Source organism: Cyclopterus lumpus, chromosome 7 (genome assembly GCF_009769545.1).
Source record: "Cyclopterus lumpus isolate fCycLum1 chromosome 7, fCycLum1.pri, whole genome shotgun sequence".
Classification (NCBI taxonomy): Eukaryota; Metazoa; Chordata; class Actinopteri; order Perciformes; family Cyclopteridae; genus Cyclopterus; species Cyclopterus lumpus.
Window position 1 is genome coordinate 7565968 of NC_046972.1, and position 18044 is coordinate 7584011.

An 18044-nucleotide genomic window follows, 5' to 3' on the forward strand; every position below is an offset into this window, starting at 1 on the left:
TTTACATTAATTCATTTCCCTTTCGAAGGAGTGCAACGCCAACTCCGTTTTTGTTTATTCTCACTTAAGCTGGCGCTGGCATCAAGTCGCATTCTCCCTTTTCATTGTAGTGCTTCATTGGCTCCACTTGGGGAAAAAACAAACAACATAGAGTCCCTGGAGTGGAAGCCGAAAGGAAGAAAGGAAGTCGACACTAGATGCGAGCGCGGACCTGTAAACATTGTTTTCTTCCAAAAGCCAAGAGGCCGACCGTCTAAATAAGGATCTGCCTCAACCTCAATGTTTCGCTGAAATTTCCTGGTTGGGTACAAACTCAAACAGACACTTTGATCTGAATTTAGACCATAACCTCCTCCGTTAAAACAAAGAGAGTTTACTCAACAACACAGCACTAGAGTGGATGAATAGTGCTGCTCAAGTGACACAACTTCACGCTGTTTGTTGAGAGGAACGTTTTCGTCTCTGGCTCACAGAAAGAAATGTGTTAAAAAGCTAGTAACTGTACCTCTACACCACGTAGCCGTCCAGCTTTGTCAAACTATTTCCACCTCTATCACCAGCCCCGCTGAACCCAGCGGGGGCCTCTCCTGGCTCCAGACTGCACCGTTATGGGACTCACATCCTACCTTGTCAATCTCCTGCTGCAGGACCTGTTTGGCGACCTCCAGGTCCTGCAGCCGGACCCTCAGCTCCTCGTTCTCCTGCTCCAGACGACTCCTCTTCTTTTCAACGCTGTCCAGCTGGCTGTGGAGACGGATGGACACGTCCTTCGCCACCTGGGAGGACGAAGAAGGAGGGAGGGATGGAATTTAGCATCAAAGTGCGTGAATGAAGCAATGAATGTCCCGCTGAACGCTTTAACTACAGCGAGTGAGCAAAGAAAAATACTATTTGGCTCCAAATACTCCTTTTGTTAGGTACGCTGGAATGTTGAAGTAACGCAACTTTTATGGTCTGCCGAAAGGCAACACTGGTTTTGATTAAAGGAATAGATGCAAAACAAACACAAATCACAAAAAGAATAAATAAAAACACACACAAAGTTAATAAGAGAAGACACTAAAACATATGACTCATATTTTCCCCGAAAATAAAAAGGGTGTAGCTGTGAGTCACCTTGAAACTGGCATCATGGGATATTGCTCAGAGGATTAGCTTGAACGCTACTAATCTCTGTTCAGGTAAAGAACATAAAGCGTCTCACTTTCAAGAGGTTCGTTCTAGGAAAGCTGCCAGTGCAAACAGGACCCGTTCAATGCTGGGTTGTTGTCTTTTTGCTGAGTTTACAAAGTGTGTTATCTCTATCGGCAGTAACTTTTTGTTTTTGTTTCTTTCTTTCTTTTAATCAAATAAAGCCAAAAAGATAATTATCGCCATTCTGGCAGGAACTGATCTTTTTGTACGTAATGTGATCTTATGAAAGTCAGATCTGTCCCCCCCCCCCCCAAGGGGATTCACTCATTAAAAGTGTCTAATGTCAAAGAGTCAAACTAAGACTAAAGTGATATGAAAACAGCACAAAGAGTACAATCTGGTAGCTGCATTATGGTTTAGTCGAGCCCATTCAGTCATTGTGTTATAATAATATTAAAAACATTAAATCACTGTATTATGAGGCAAGTACAAGACAAGCACCTCGTGCTTTATCGTTGGTTTAATCCGTTAGCTGGTACATGCAGTGAGTGTTCGCGGTGCAGAAACACAGTCAATGCTCCACATCCAGGCTTAATGTCCTCATGACGAATAGATGAAGTCAATGCACCCAGAGAGCCAATATTAAACCACTGCGTTTATGTCTGGACCTACAGCTACGATAAGTCTTAAGACCAGCAGTGAACGCATTGGAATGGGCTTTTTGTTCTAGATATATCACCCTCAGACCTTTACGAGCCGAGTAGTTATACAAACGGCATTAAACCTCATATTATGGGCCATAATGAAGGGCTGAATCATGCTGCAAATACAAACTCACGCAGGTATATGGTGACGTCGCTAACAAGCAGTACAAGCAGAGCAGTGAAGAGTTGTATTTCCCCATGACGGCGTTATTAGTGTACAATGCAAATACAGTTACACTTCACGCCATTTAAATTAAGGCCGAGAGGCTGGCACTACAATTAGAAGTCAGACCACTGCAGCAGAGACTGAAAGTCTGTTTTTGTGTGCGTCTCAATGCATCAGGTGACACTGAAAAGACAAAACACAATACGGGACAGATGTTCACACCCACTGTGTCACGCTTAGTCGCCGTCTTTAAATGACATGATAAAAAAAAACACGATTTAAAAAAATAAAAGAGGCCGGTTGGTAATAAATGGAACCTCAATGATTGCTTTGTCTCCAATGGAAGTGGCCGTGAGGACTTTTACTCTAAAAGTATGGAGTGTATTAGAGTGGATGAGCAATGGGAGCTCAGTAAACGGATGCTTGTCGTTTTAGAGACAAATGCCTGCGTTAAATCAATCACCCAGGAGCTCATAAATGTACTCAGACCCCTATTCACCTGGACACAGACTTCACGGAGAAGGTCTTTATTGGCTGATAATTTAACTGTTCTGCGTTGATGTATTTTACTTTAATGTTAACAACTAGTGGGGGCAGGCTTTATTCACCCATCAGAAAGGACGTGAGCAGCACACATGACCTGCTCTCTCATTTCATTACATGGAAACAAGGTCGCTCAATTCAACGCACAGCTTCACTTGGTCATTTCTGTGCCCTCACGATTTGACAGTATGCTAACACAATTGAAAACGGTCATTATTACTTGGCTTTTTGTCACGGCAAACTTGAGGATATACAAATCAAATTTGAACCTGGATTGTCTTTGAAATGTGTCTTATTCTATTATCATGTCACTTTTAGGATATATTATAGAGTATTTTTCTGTTCACGGCGTGGAGGGACGTCTGCAGCTCTTGTGTGAACACTGTATGACACATAATGTTTATCTCGTAATGTGAATCAGCATAATTAATACTACCAATTGTTATTACGTGTGAATGGCTGTCGGCATGTGTCTCTTCTTTCAATACTGTGTGTGTGTGTGTGTGTGTGTGAGTGTGTGTGTGTGTCTGTGTGCAGCTGAATCCCACAATGCCTCTCTGTACGGCCCACTTTCTGAGCTCCACCACACGCCAATTCATGCTTTTTTCATGTGTGTTTCTTCTTCTCTCTGTACTTCTCCTGTATTTCTCTCAATCATTCATTGTTTCAGTGCTTCCATTTTAGTTATGCTAGTGCCCTTGGAAAGTGTTATTACAATGCTTTGTTTCTCTTTTCTGTGTTAATTCTTCCGCGTCACCACTTCCCCCGTCTGATTCTCAAACCGTCACAGATCTTCTGATAACCATATACCTGTTTTCATTTAGGTTATGGCCCTCTGATTTACATTAACATGTCATGTTGCTCCTCTCCGTCATGAGCGGTTCCAACCAAAATCAAGTCCACAGCCTTTTTTTTATAGATTAGATTAGATTAGATATTACTTTATTCATCCCCAGGGGGAAATTACGTGAAGCAGCAAACATGTTTACAAATATACAATAAAATAAAATAAAATAGCATATTACGTTTAAGAATTTAAATAATAAAGGAAATGAAAATGTAAAAATATAATAAAAATGAAAGTGTATACAGTGTATCTAAAGTATAAAGTGATTTCATATTGTGTATTGAATTAAAAGACAATAGCATCCAACAAAACGTGACTCTTTGACACGGGGGGAGAAGCCTGATGAAGAAAATATGTATCTTTTAAAAAAGATTTTCGTATGTTGCAGATAGTGACGTCAGATGGGAAAACGTTCTAAAGGGCGATTGCCACGATGTATTGTGTCGTGTAGTCTGGGGGGTGCGGTACCGACACAGAGCGAAGATACGCAGATTACCGCTTTAACCAAAAGGATATCGTTTTGCATATCAAATTTGCTCCATCAAGCTCCATCCGTCAAGCGGATCAACCGCGCGGCTCGTCATCATCGTTGTGTATAAGAACGCAGAGGACTTCTTAGTGTGTGTGTGTGTGTGTGTGTTGGCTCAAAGCGAATCGGGCAGAAGAAGCTGATTATCGCTGTGCGTAGAATTATGATCGGTGCATCGTTATATGAAAGAGAAAAAAAAACTGCTTTTATTAGCGGGATGCTTTCAGCAGTGCAGGTTTCTAGGTCTTCAACTCCCCTCCTCCAGCTAAACCTGTCCTCCTCTCAACGCTCCTTTCTCCGCCTGCGACTCCTGATAGATGCTGTATTGTTCTTCTGCGTTAAAAGGGAACGTGGAGGAATTTAACGCCGTGGTTTCACCCGGCAACAGAGCTATAGGATGCAATTAGCATTCAGCCAGGGTGCTGCTGAGCTGACACAGTGCATGTGTGAAAACGTGTGTGTGATGTATGTGGTAAATCGTGTATGTGTGAGCGCACGTGTGTGTGTGTGTGTGTGTGTGTGTGTGTGTGAGAGAGAGTATGTAATCAAGAGAGAAGGACAAAAACTAGAGAAGCAGGGAGAGAGAAGGTTTTTTTTGTCTGTTCCTTTACTCACACACACCAAAACACACAACAAACAAACACACACAAACACACGCACACACTGGCCACAGGGCAAACAGCAATATCGTTCAACAAGAGGCAGTTAGTCATCAAATAGATCTCTTTTGTGTGCATGGTGTGTGGTTTGTGTGTTTGATCGCGTTCAACAGACAATCTTGTTCCTCCTGTTATGCAGGCGGTCTGTGCACACACACACACACACACACACACAGACACACACTCACACACATTTACTGGCTGCATGTAAAACCGTTGGGGGACAACAACCGCTCTGTGACTTTGTGTGTGTACACTTCTACCGTCTTTATTTCTAATAATCAAGTTGAGTTTTGACAAAAAAAAACAGACAAATAAAAATATATGGTATTATGTTATATGATGCAATGATACATCTCTTTTTAAGGTTCTTACTCGTTTCACTCACGATAGCAACCTGTCCATCATAAGGTAGCCACGCCCCGAAATAACTCCCTGCTCTATGGTCTGTTTTACTCTCAATGGGACCATAACTTACTGAACGAACATCATGCTGTATTGAAGAAGTCTTGAAACAATGTTTACTCATGTAATAAATAAAGTCAAAATGGGCTAATTTTTCTAGAGACTTCTACTATACAATCAGCTCATAGTATCTCCCAGGGCCCTGCTTGTGCTAAGCTAGGCTAAACACACCGACCCATCTCTCTCTGAACGTACAGAGATACACATTTTATTGTTTCTGAATCCAACACCAAAATGTCAGAGCATTAAAAAAGTGAATCCTGTAGATTTGAACTCTTTTTTTTTTTATAGGCGAGGTGGGGCAGCAACAGCACAGCGCCCGGTTACACACACTCTGCTTAAAATTAATTTATCGCACCACTTGGAAAAAAAAAAAGAAACCCAAGCTCAGCAGGCTTTTTTTTGTTTTGAAATGTAGGTCTTGCAGTCCACCTTGGAGGTGACATTATTGACTTTTTTTAATGAGCTATGAAATGTGCTTACAAGGTGCAGCTCCCTGTAGATTGATAGATTGATGGACCGCATGCTGAATCAGCTCCTAGATGTGCAGACAGATAAGACTTTTTAACTTATTGTCTTGAATAGGCAAACAAGCAATTTAGAGATATAGGTTTGATAAATCGCCACTTTGTTTTTATGTCCTCGCTACGAAAAACAAATACTTTATATACTTTACATAATGTACCTTATGAATGAGACCAAATTAATACATTTAGGTGGTGTAAAACAGGCTGTCTCTTTTATTTCCCGCTTATCAGTAAACAAACCAAATGACCGCAAGCCTTTCATATTTGATTCAACGTTAAGTCGGCTACAATTATCAGAACGTTACAAACATTCAGGCTCACGTGGCTCAAAGAAGTAATGCAGATATACAATTCAATAGAAGGAATTTGGCCTCAGCGAGATCTCCCGTGGGCTTGGACCAAGTCTTTGGGGAAGTCTGGTTTGGGTACAAACGGTGTGTCCAGATCACTGATGGAGCTGCTGTCTGGCCCACAAGTTACGATTCGTGCTTTTCATATTCAATGCGTGTCAGAAGTAAAATACTGTGTGACATGAGTGAACAGCTTACATATTTCAATCAAGTGTGTGCTAAATGAATTACAGGATTTTGCAAGGAGGCTGTGAGGAAGCAGCCCCGGTATTGATTGATTGGTTGGTGTTGTGGACTTTTTTGACATTCGTCCAACCTCCTGGCCCCTCGACACCCGTTTAGTGGATGTTACATCACAAGTAATCTGCTTAGTGTCTATATACAAGACCATAAGAGAGAGAGAGAGAGAGAGAGAGAGAGAGAGAGAGAGAGAGAGGCAGCTGTTCCAGTACAGGCTGTGATCCATCTATCTTTGGATCGGGAGAGTGGAGAAAGAGAGAGAGAGAGAGAGAGAGACAGTGGCCTGTGGAATGCGATGAATTCCCACAATCCTCGGCATGTCATTTGTTGGCAGTTGAAAAAGTGTGATCTAACCTCCGATATCACCTGAGACCAATCGGTCCATTCATACATACCGAATTGTACACACACACATACGTACGTACGTACATACATACACACACACACACACACACACACACACATACATACATACAACTATCCAGTGGTGTACTTGATATAATGGCAGCGATAGTAGTATTTGCAGTAGCACTAAATGATGGAGCTGACTCACACTGAAGAAAATCTTAGGCTCTGATGTTGACTATAAACTATAAACTACCTGTTCAGGACTGGAACATCTGCCCCGTGTGGAGTTTGGAGTACCAATAGTGACTTATGCTGCATGTGCACTTTATTTGCTCCGGGGAAGTTTACGCTCCAGTTACTGCGTAAAAGCTGGTGTCGGATAGTGTTACGTTTGCCATCGACTATTCTTCATCCTGTTCATCTTGTGAAGGGGAAGCTCAATGTTGGTGTGTGACCATAACTTGATGCACTCTCCATCTAAGTGTTTTTCTATTGTAAGCTTCAGAAATCAGCACATGCGGCAAAAGTAGGAACACAACTTTGTTCCATAGTGACATGACACACACACACACACACACACACACACACACATACAGACACACACACACACACACACACACAGTGGAAACCACAGTCCCTAATGTGAACAGGGATGTAATGATTGATAGTCGCATGGAAACTCTACTTCCTACAGTGAGTGCATGACAATTGGAGGTTGAGTCGTTTGTGCGTGCGTGTGTGTGTGTGTGTGTGTGTGTGTGTGTGTGTGTGTGTGTGAGAGAGAGATGCAAGAGGAACACTTTATTGGAACTTTACACGGAACAAGAAATAGACTGAATCCAATTTTGCCAATCTCTCTCACACACACACACGCACACACACACACACACACACACACACACACACACACACACACACACACACACACACTCCACATAGCCAGACATATGGAGATGAGGCTGGGAGATAAATGTACCGGATACTGCTGCTTCCCAGCTCTAATCTAATGACTGTGTGTGTGTGTGTGTGTGTGTGAGCTCCCATGCTTCTATCTTTGTATCTTTTCTTCAAACGCCTTGGCCTTTTTAAAAGTTAAGACTTAAAGTATATGTATGTTTGAAGGTTAGGGTTAGTCGCTATAGCGAACCACAGTCCTCACAACCACTGCAGCGTGTGCCATATATGTCTGTGAGAGAGGGGACTCTTCAGTGTGTGATGAGGCCCATCATTTCCTCTCCAGGACAGAGCCTCCACTCACAGATGATGTATCTATATAGTACAGTAAGGGTGGATGGAAAAACTCAGAGCCGCTCCCGAGCAAAGCAACAGGGACAATCCCTGCTCTTAAAAAAGCTGACTATTAATAATAATGACATTCACTGGGAATATAATGTTTACATTACCAATTGCACCGTACACAGGGGGTATGTGTCAATGACTATTACACAACCCACCATAAAGCTGTCATCGTGTACAGTGTAGTGGTCTGAGGTCTCTCCTTATTTGGGCAACCGGCAACTCGCTACGCTAAGCCACACAAACTGATGTAAATCTTCTCAGCTAACACCCGGTGAGAGAGGAAAACATTCGATCTGTTATCCCTCATACTGCAAGCACACATATTGGCTGAGATCATACGTGTCAGATAGTTTAGAGTTAGCTCTTCAAGGCAAATGCACAACTGATTCTCTCTGGAGATAAGCAGGTCTGCTGTGTTGACTTCACGAGAATCCTAACCACTATTTCCTCTGTGTGTGCGTGAGATGGTGTGTGTGTGTGTGTGTGTGTGTGTGAGTCCAGATGTCTGTAGGAACATGTGGGAATGTGAGAAGTGTGTGAGTAAGACAGGAAATGATGTGAGACATTCTCATGGAGACCCTGACAGCCGTGCCGCGCGCACACACACACACGCACACACACACACACACTCATAAGGTCACATGCAAGCCGACACACACAGGATGTCTGAAAACAACACAGAACATGTGACATACATGTGACTTACAAGTATTCAAGTGACAAACTTGTTTACACTGACACACAATCGTTTCTCCCGTTTCCCCCCCAGCTATCGTTTCTCCATCTGTCTTCGTCGCTCACACCGGCCCCCATACTCTCCCTCGAGGAGCCCCGAAGGTCACATGACCAGAGAGACACAATGGGAACGGCAGAATGGAGGGCAGACAAAGTTTGAGTGAGCGAAAAGAAGGTGTGAGAGAGTTCCAGTGTGGCACTTTAAAGCCTGCGTGCCTTCGCCAACTTGTGTGTATTTGCATGTGGGTGAGTCATCACATCGGGGCCTTTAAGGATCAACAGTAGTTAAGCCAATTCTCCCTTTTTTTTAAAACATTTTTTATCCCCACTTTGTATTATCTGAAGCATTTTCTGATTTGTACTCTTTCCCAGAGCGGCTCATTTGGTGGAAGATCTGTCAATCAGCGTCTCCTTGAAGCAGCAAACAAAAACGTTTGAGGTATTTTGAGGACATTCGAGGCACCATCGGTTTGAATCACCTCCACAAAATCGGGATATTTTCAGAAAAACATTCCTTTACATGCAAAACCTGAGAAAACGAAGACCACTACGTGTGTTCCAAATGTTGCACCTAAAGGCCTAAAGTCAGTCGTTCACAACTTGTGTGACTCTGGACACTTTAATAAAAAAATAATATGTGCTCGCAAATGAACAATTATGTTATTGAACCGCGTTTCTTTTGTTTTTTGTTTATTGTTACGCACTTTTCACCGAGTCAAATCCCTTGTATGTGTAATGTACTTGGCACGGAACGGTTCTGAAGTGTCCTCCTCGGGTAGCCCCGGGCATCCACAGATTGGACACCGTTGGCGTAAATATCTTCGCGAGGGAACCATCTATTAAACGTAAACAACTGCTAAATTGTGCTCCCTCCTCCGTGCCGTGGGCCCAACTCCACCCGCAGCACCGGCATTAAGCATCACAACAACATGCTGGAGGCAGATGGACGATGTGGCTGTGCAGCAATGCACAGCTTGAACAGCTGTCACTTTGAGTGTTCGTGTCCTTCTTGAGTTTAACAGCGCTCAGACCAATCGTTTCTTTCTAGTAATCGTCTTGTGTTGTGTTTAACTGCTCGGCAAGTTCTTTTCCAGTGTGAGCTGAATCCGTGTTGAGTGACAGAGGCAGGAGTGAGTGTCTGTTTTCATAAGGCTGAGGATAAAGCCAACAGAATAAACAGAGGAGTCACTGTGAGAGGCCGGCATAAAAGGAGCTGAGCACAGGATTAATGCGTGCCCACAAGCACACACGCACACACACACACACACACACACACACACACACACACACACACAATAGTGTAACTTGACCTGCCGGCTGAGTCTTTGGCAGCAAGACAACACAATCAGCCATGCGCTGTGAATTTGTCTCCCTGCAGTGTGTGTATATGTTTTCAGTATCCTGTGTTTATGATATCCCTCTTTGCTAACGCAGCCAACAGATACAGACTTTACTTTGTCTTTCTATTTCCTTCATCATTTTTTGACCTCACTCTTTATCCCAACGCTACTATTGGCTGCTAAAGATTCAAATTCAAGTCGGACCTCCAACCAAAATCTTTGTTTTCCTTTCTCCAGTTTGTCTCGGTTTCTTCCTCTCTTTTTTCATGTGTGATCCTCCCGCCTCATCCTCCCTCTCTGATTGGCTGCTTTAAATTTTCAAAAAGTAGCCCATCTCACGGCCCCCGCCCCCCGCCCTTTTTTTTCATCCTCAAGAGACACAGGATGTACGCTCATCATTCCCTCCCTACCTCCCCTCCTTCCTTCTTCCAAAACAACCAGATGGAGAGACAGCAGCGGAGAGACAGAAAGCAGCAGCCGGCGAAAGAAAGCCCATGACATCACAGTCTCACTCTCACACACTAACACACACACACTCTCTCTTAGAGGGTATAAAGGCCTCATTGTGTCCTCCATCACATGACAAAATGTTGGCGGAACTCTGTGAATTTGACAGTATATCCATAGTCCAGGGTCAGTGTGACAGAAAACACACACAGAAGCTTTAGCCTGTGCACAGTGTGTTTGTTTAGAACTTATGTGTGTGTATGTGTGTGTATTCTTTGTGGGACGCGCATACAAGAGAGCTTAAATCTCGGGCTGTGGTGATTGTTGTTGTTTTTTTACTCTGGTCATATCATTAACTAACAACACATTAGACTGACTTTTCTTTTTCGATCATTTCCGCTAACTTTGCAACGCTGGAATACGAGAATCTATGAAAAGAAAAATGTGTTCACACAAGCGGCCGTATATTAATTGATGGAACATATCTACATTGAAACAAATCAACACACACTGGAGGTCAAAGACCTTCAGCAGGAAACATATTTTTTGTTTGCATAATTATTTGTCGATAACTAAGAGCCTTGAGACGATGCACTTTAAAAATCAGTAAATAAGCTACACTTTGACATGTTGGTCCAGATATCTCACTTTCTCCATCCTGCTCGTACACCGTTCGCATAAACACAGCGAACCTCAAGCTGTCACACACACACACACACACGCACACACGCCAGAGCCTCTTCCCCACAGCGCTCCATTTCAATCTCTCTCTCAAACACACCAGCACTCACTTTGACGTCCTGCTCCAGCGTGCGTATCAGTTCTCCGTCCACCTGCCCCGTTTGGGCCACGCGGAGAGAGCGCCGCTCTGCCTTCCTCAGCCGGTACTGCAGGATGCGGCAGGTCTTGTTTGCCTGAGAAACAGAAGATGGATGAGGTTATGCGTGTGTCGTCCTGTCTATACCCCTCTGTTCCTTCAAGGAAACCCTCGCAGCAGCCATTAAAATACAAAAGAAGACATGCAGACGCCCACATTGCACCTTGGCCTTGTGCGTCGGCCCTCTGGCTCAACGGTGACATTCAGATGATGGATTGCCCATCATCTTGCCCGTTTCGAAACATTTCACAGCCCCTGTCTGCGTTACACGTTTAAAGTTCAACGGGTGGGCTTTCAGGGCGTACCTGTTCCAGCTGTTGCCGTAGGTCCTGCAGCTGGTAGACGTCGTCTTCTATGTACATGTCCCGCATCTCCAGCATCTCGGACCTCAGCTCCTCCATCTCGTCCTGGAGACAAGGGAGAAGAGAGAGAGAGTGTGCGTAAGTGCATCTGTCGTGTCAACATTACTAGCCAACCTGCGGGGAAAGACAGTGACGCGACAGTGGCTCTGCCTGCAACAGCATTGTGTGCGCATACAGAATGTGGGCCATAAAGGGAATCCTTTCATCTTTAATGGGAGTCATTTAGGCTTTTAGCATCTTTGTCGTAAATGCAAGACAATAATCAGCATAAAAAAATCAGCGTCCATCAATCGCCGCTCGCTGTCATAAGCCGAGACATCTTCGTCTTCCTCAACCTCATTATCAGTAGAGCCATTACAGCCAACGGTGTCTTCTTAAAGACATGAGCTGCTGCGTAATATTCTCCTTAAGGGGTCAATAGCTATAGAACAATACATGTTGTATGTAGCAGAGGGGTGTAGTAAGTAATATGATACTGCATTGATTCTCCTTTCTCTCTCCCACACAGGAGGTCAGAGGTCAGGTGATCAGGTTACCTCAGAGCAGATTCTTAACCGTCCCTACAGGGACATTGAGAGCTAAAGGAAAGTAAATTCCTACACTCTAAAAAAGTCCAAATATCTAAACAGAAGTTTTAATAAAAAAGATAAAGTATGAGATACCACTCAAAAATAAACCAGTACACATGATTAATTCACAGTAATGCTATCTAGCTCTCTTTTGAACATATTAAGGAGATGAATTATTCATTTAATCCTGAGAGTATAAATTGCATCATCCCTCTGAATCGCGCTTCTGCTCTGAAGTGAACTACACCCCATCAGAAGGAGTCTGGGTCGCTGGGCTTTATGGGACAGCAGGCGGGCTGTAACACAACAGTGGGCTTCCAAGAGTGGGAAATATGTGTGTTGGCAAAAATGTGTGTGTGTGTGTGTGTGTGTGTGTGTGTGTGTGTGTGATGTGTAAGCAAAAGAAGTACAAGCAGTTAGAGTCGTAGTAGTTGCGCTGTCAAAACACAAAACACTACAGTGGATAATGTGGGTCAGCCTCTGCTGAGCCTCTGCTGTAGCCACGGGGAAGTGTGTGTGTGTGTGTGTGTGTGTGTGCACAGAAAAAGACAGCAAGAAAGGGAGTGTGTGGGTAGGGTGTGACTACGCTTTACAGTTTAAACATGTTGTACATGTATGGATTGTCAACATGCTAATGATTAAGGTAACTTGATGTGTGTGTGTGGTTCAGCATGCAGCAAAATGAGTGAGTGTGTGTGTGCGTTTAAATATGTGTGTATATGTGTGTGTGCCATCTTATTTAAAAGGGATTTGTTGATGGAGCTAAAATAGACCGCAGCAGAAGGCAATCTGCACTGACCACTACGCTACACATCTGCAACACAGAGGAGAGAGGGAGCATAGATGAAATGGAAAAAGGAACTAAGGACAGAGAGAGAAAGAAAGGCAAAAAAGGAGGGAGAGAAAATAGTAAGAAAGAGAAGTCCAGAAGACAAAGAAAGAGTACAGTAAAGGCAATTAATTATGAAAATAAAGGGCAGAGGAGAACGAAAAGGAGGGGAGGAAAGAAGAAAGAAAGAAAAGAGAGGGAAAGACACACACAAAAAGGAAAGAAACAGAAACAGCAGAAGGAAGGGGAAAGAACAGGGATGGGTAAAAAGAGCATGAAATAAATGTAGACAGAGAGGAAGATAAAACACGACACTGGAGGGTGAGAATGTGAGGACATGGAACGAGGGAATCACAAGTTAATGTGGCGCGAGAGAGAGAGAGAGAGAGAGAAAGAGAGAGGTGGTCCACTGACCTGCTTTACACAGCTAAATAAAGAAGAACAGGGAAGATGCTTTATGTCATGTGAGCAACCAGCCAGTCAGGAGATTGAATCAACCAATCAGATGTGAGATTTGAGTGAGCTAAGACTGATTTAGAAATCAGAGCGCACGCACGTCTGCTGTGCTAACGGTGCATTTGCAACACCTCTCTCAAGCTCACCAGTTCACCAGCAGCAGGTTGGTTGTTCATTCCACTCCAAAAATAAAAAGGTTAAAAAAAACAACACGTGTTTTTTTGGGCCACATTTTGTTCATTTGGGACAAGAACCGGGCTCGCTGACACCATCCGTTTCCAGTCGTTGTGCTAAGCTAAACTTCATATTCATATTCTTATGTAACTCTTAGTAAGAAAGTATTACTAAAGTATTAATATAGAAGTAGTACAACATATAAAATAGTTCCTTTGAAGAAGTTGAGATTTGATCTGTTAGCACTAAAAGGGCCACATGGGCTTAAATGTACACATGCAGCGGATCTGTATGGATACTGAGTTATTATAGAAGCATGACACGAGAAACATTAAAGCTGTCATCACGTGTCTGTCTGTCACGCACCGTAACTTAAAAACATCTTCTATGATATCATCAGAGCATAAAAAAGCTAATCCAGCATTTACATGCATTTAATGCTGCGTAATCCTTCTTTGCTATGTACAATAGTGTGAGTATTATGCATATTCTAATGCAATGCGACACAAACACTGTGCACACGGAAATATTAATTCATAATTACAGATTCCAACAGCTCTGAGTTGTCTTGATCTCCTAATTGCCGACCAAATGGGAAAGAGTCGCTGCACCGTCAGCACATCCATCCGTGAAGCTACAGACAAAGACAGACTTACAAGTCCGCACGGGCAGAGAAAAAATTAATCAGACTCATCTCAGCGAGAGATTGAGGGGCAGCCTGACATCGTGTTGTTTTCATCTTCTGGTTACTACACAGGTGTTCCTCACAGCTGCAACAACAGACACACACACACACACACAAACACACACACACACACACACACACTTCACTGCCAGGCCTCCCATGAGGGTTTGGGGTGGTCCAGTGAGCTGTAGCTCTGTTACATGATGGCCGATATATTCAGGCAACAGATCTCTCTCTGCCTGAATATATAGAAGCCACACGGCCATAGCCAGAAATACGTACACACATACACACGGCTGCAGATCTGCACCTGCTAGAATTATGCAGCACATCTTATCATACTATCATATCTTATCAAATAAATCATGATTTTAGATGGACAACAAGTGATTTCAGAGTTATAGCAACACCTAATGATTATTTCCATTTCGATGATATCAGAAATCGTGACAGACGGCCTTCAAATTGCTCAACTTTTCCCTACCAACAGTCCAAAACCCAAGCTAATTGATTTACATTGATGAGATAGAAAAGCAGCAACTCCTCACGATTAGAAAGCTGGAACCAGCAAATGTTTCATATTTTCGTTAAATGGCTTCAATTGAAACTAATCAGGGCTGCATAACAATAGGAAGCAATGATCATAATTAGCAGAAATAAAAGTCCTAATTTAGTGAATTATATATTATATATATTATTATATATCCAGAATAGTGGAGTAGTATTACGTGTTATGCTTACGGTGTCACGGCTAGTGTTTACGAGAAGAAGCAAAAAAGTTAATGCATCACCATAGTGATCAATTAAAAAACCCTTTCTGCTGAAGGGCCACCCAGAATCTATGAGAAAAGATGAGGAGTTCCTCTCCTGTTTGGGAAAGTGAACAATCACCTTCCACAATCAATCTCTGACAATTATGTGCTTGTCTGATAACTGCCAGTTAGTGCTTGGGGACATGCTAATATAATTGATCCTTCCTCCTAATCAATCACTCTCGAAGGCTGGATGGTTCCACTTGACCGGCGGAGCCACTTGTGGGATGCTGAGGGATGCATTTAGTGTCAAGGGCTGATGACACGCCATCCACGGCCCAGGTAACCTGAGGATGCAGTGGGGGGCTAGCGGTTGTTTTGAGCGTTGATGGGTTTTTGTTTGGGGAGGGGGCACTGATTAGTTTAAATTTGAGCCATTTATCAAGCGAAAATATGAAACATTTGCTGGTTCCAGCTTACCAATCGTGAGGAGTTGCTGCTTTTCTATCTCATCAATGTAAATCAATTAGCTTGGGTTTTGGACTGTTGGTAGGGAAAAGTTGAGCAATTTGAAGGCCGTCTGTCACGATTTCTGATATCTTCGAAATGGAAATAATCATTAGGTGTTGCTATACCTCTGAAATCACTTGTTGTCCATCTAAAATCATGATTTATTTGATAAGATATGATAGTATGATAAGATGTGCTGCATAATTCTAGCAGGTGCAGATCTGCAGCCGTGTGTATGTGTGTGCGTATTTCTGGCTATGGCTGTGTGGTTGCTATATATTCAGGCAGAGAGAGATCTGTTGCCTGAATATACACAACAATAGGATTTTGGTTCTGCTGTCAACTTTTCTGAATGCATGTTTTTGAACATTTCTCATAAAACAAAATCCCATAAATTGTGCACGTGCAGATATTCCACGTGAAACATTTGAGGCCACAAGGCTGCTTGTTTTGCTCATGTGCTAATGAGGGTGCAGACTCTCTATTCATAACATCACCATCATCCTCCTCATCCTCGTTGTGAGTAGCCTTGGATGGCATCCAAAGGCATTTCTACACACTGGGAAACAAGTCAGAGTGAACGTGGTAAAGAAACCCAACAGACTTTATCATAACACATACTATATGTCTACATCTGAGAGTGAGGCGTTGTCTTTGTTAAAGCAAACTGACAATTAAATCATTTATAACTTATATTGTGTTCATGCTGTCTGTCATTAAATGTTCTCGTGTATATGTATTGGACCTACTTTGAGGTAATCATTCTCGGACCTCAGCTCCTCTATTTCCCGGACAAACTCCTCGTGCATGCCGTCCATAAACTCCTCCGTGAGGTCTGAGAAAGCCAGGGATGTGCTGGCAGGGACCCTGCTGTCAAACGAGGTGACCGAGCGCTCCTCGCCAGGGGATATGCTCCCTTCCCCGGTGCCCACGGCCAGGGAGAGCCGGTCCTTGCAGTCCCTCTCCGCGGAGGAGCATGTGGTCCTGGCGGCGGCGGCCGCGGCGGCTTGGTGGCCGGCTCTGTCCCTGAGCGGCTTGTCGCCGTCCGGCCCGCCGCCCCGGCTGCTCCTTGATTCGGCGTCGCTGCTCGCAGCGTCCGCGGAGAGCTTGTTTTCCTCAGAGGCGCAGTCCGACAGCTCGGAGCTACTGTCGGTGGGGGACAGCTTCCCGGTGGCGCAGCCGGAGTCCTTTGATGCATCGTCGGATCCGATGCTGGCGTCCGACACCTTCCGCCGCCCGCCGGTGCTCTTGGCCGCCTTGGCCGTTTTGGACGACGCGGAGGAGGAGGAGGAGGAAGAGGAGGAGGAAGAAGAAGAGGAGGATTTGCCCGTCGGTTTCACACCACCGCTCTTCTCCGTCTTGCCGTCCCTTGCAGCCAGACCTCCCACGGGGCTGCGCCTGGAAATGCGGCTACCCAGGTGGATGGCTCCCGGTTTGACGCTCAGGGTCGGGGTCCCAATCCCTCCGCGGATCTTGGTGAGCGACCAACCGGGTACATCCTTCGGCCGGGCCGGGGACGGAGCCCGGTTCACCTTCTTCTTCTTCTCGCCCGGAGGATGAGCGGCCACCATCGCGGGGAGCTCCGCGTGCTGCGTCTGCCCGCTGTCCGAGCCCTCCGTCCCGCCTCCGCTTTCCATCTTCTGCCGGAGATGGAGTCTCCGTTCCTTGGGCGAGGCGAAGACGAGGTGAGCCGGAGAGTTATGGACATCAACCTCCTTTGTTTTTGTCATTCATTCCGTTTAAATGCCGACGCGAGAAAGAAACAAACTGAAATGAAACAGAAGTTGGAGCGCGGATAAACAACCGCAGAGCGACACAAAAGGATCGGATCCTCCGCGAGAGGAGCTCCCGTGGTGCAACAAGAAGGAGAAGCAGGAAGCGGAGTCCAACCACTGCGAGCGACGCAGCGAATAATCTCGCTTCACACGGTGCGCGTGTGCGTGGAGGGAAATTGTGTTTTTATTCCGCTTTGTTCTGATAGATCCCCTCCTCTCTTCAGGATGTCCGTCTCGATGACATCAACCAGCCGGTCCCTGCTTCGAGGAGCTGCTGAGGGTGAGAACAGAGAGGCAGTGTGGAAGATATGGTCTACCCCCTCTCTCTCTCTCTCTCTCTCTCTCTCTCTCTTTCTCTGTCTCTCCGCCCAGATAACGGACCCACTGAGGGAGAGAGAGAGAGAGAGAGAACTTACTTCTGCAGCCCTCTATCGCCACCATTGCTGGATATTAGAAGGCAGTGGGGAGCAGGCAAACGAAAACAATACATGGGTTATGTGAGAGATGCATCTTCTGTTTGCAAACTGTCAGGATTTATTAGTGCTTATGTTTATTTGGATGGATAGTTCTCGCAGACGGGATTCACATATGGACAATAGACACAATGCACACGATAGACAGGAGGGGAGAAGACAATAACCAAACTTACTGAATGATCAAAGACAATGCGCTTCAAAACTACAAATATTATTTAAAAAACAAGCAATATTGTTTCTGCAGAA

The 18044-nt window shown here is 44.4% G+C and overlaps 1 protein-coding gene across 2 annotated transcripts in view; it reads right to left on the reverse strand.

Annotated features, from left to right (window-relative positions):
- Window positions 1-17636, reverse strand: part of LOC117733185 (protein SOGA1-like) — a 75057-nt gene extending 57421 nt beyond the window's left edge. For both annotated transcript variants that reach the window (XM_034536614.1, XM_034536611.1), the window contains exons 1-4: window positions 16297-17636; window positions 11516-11617; window positions 11125-11247; window positions 627-776 (exon numbers count right to left, since the gene is read on the reverse strand). In XM_034536614.1, coding sequence (XP_034392505.1) covers window positions 627-776; window positions 11125-11247; window positions 11516-11617; window positions 16297-17277 — 1356 coding nt within the window. In that variant the 5' untranslated portion in view covers window positions 17278-17636. The remainder of the gene's footprint in view (window positions 1-626; window positions 777-11124; window positions 11248-11515; window positions 11618-16296) is intronic.
- Window positions 17637-18044: the final 408 nt, after the last annotated feature.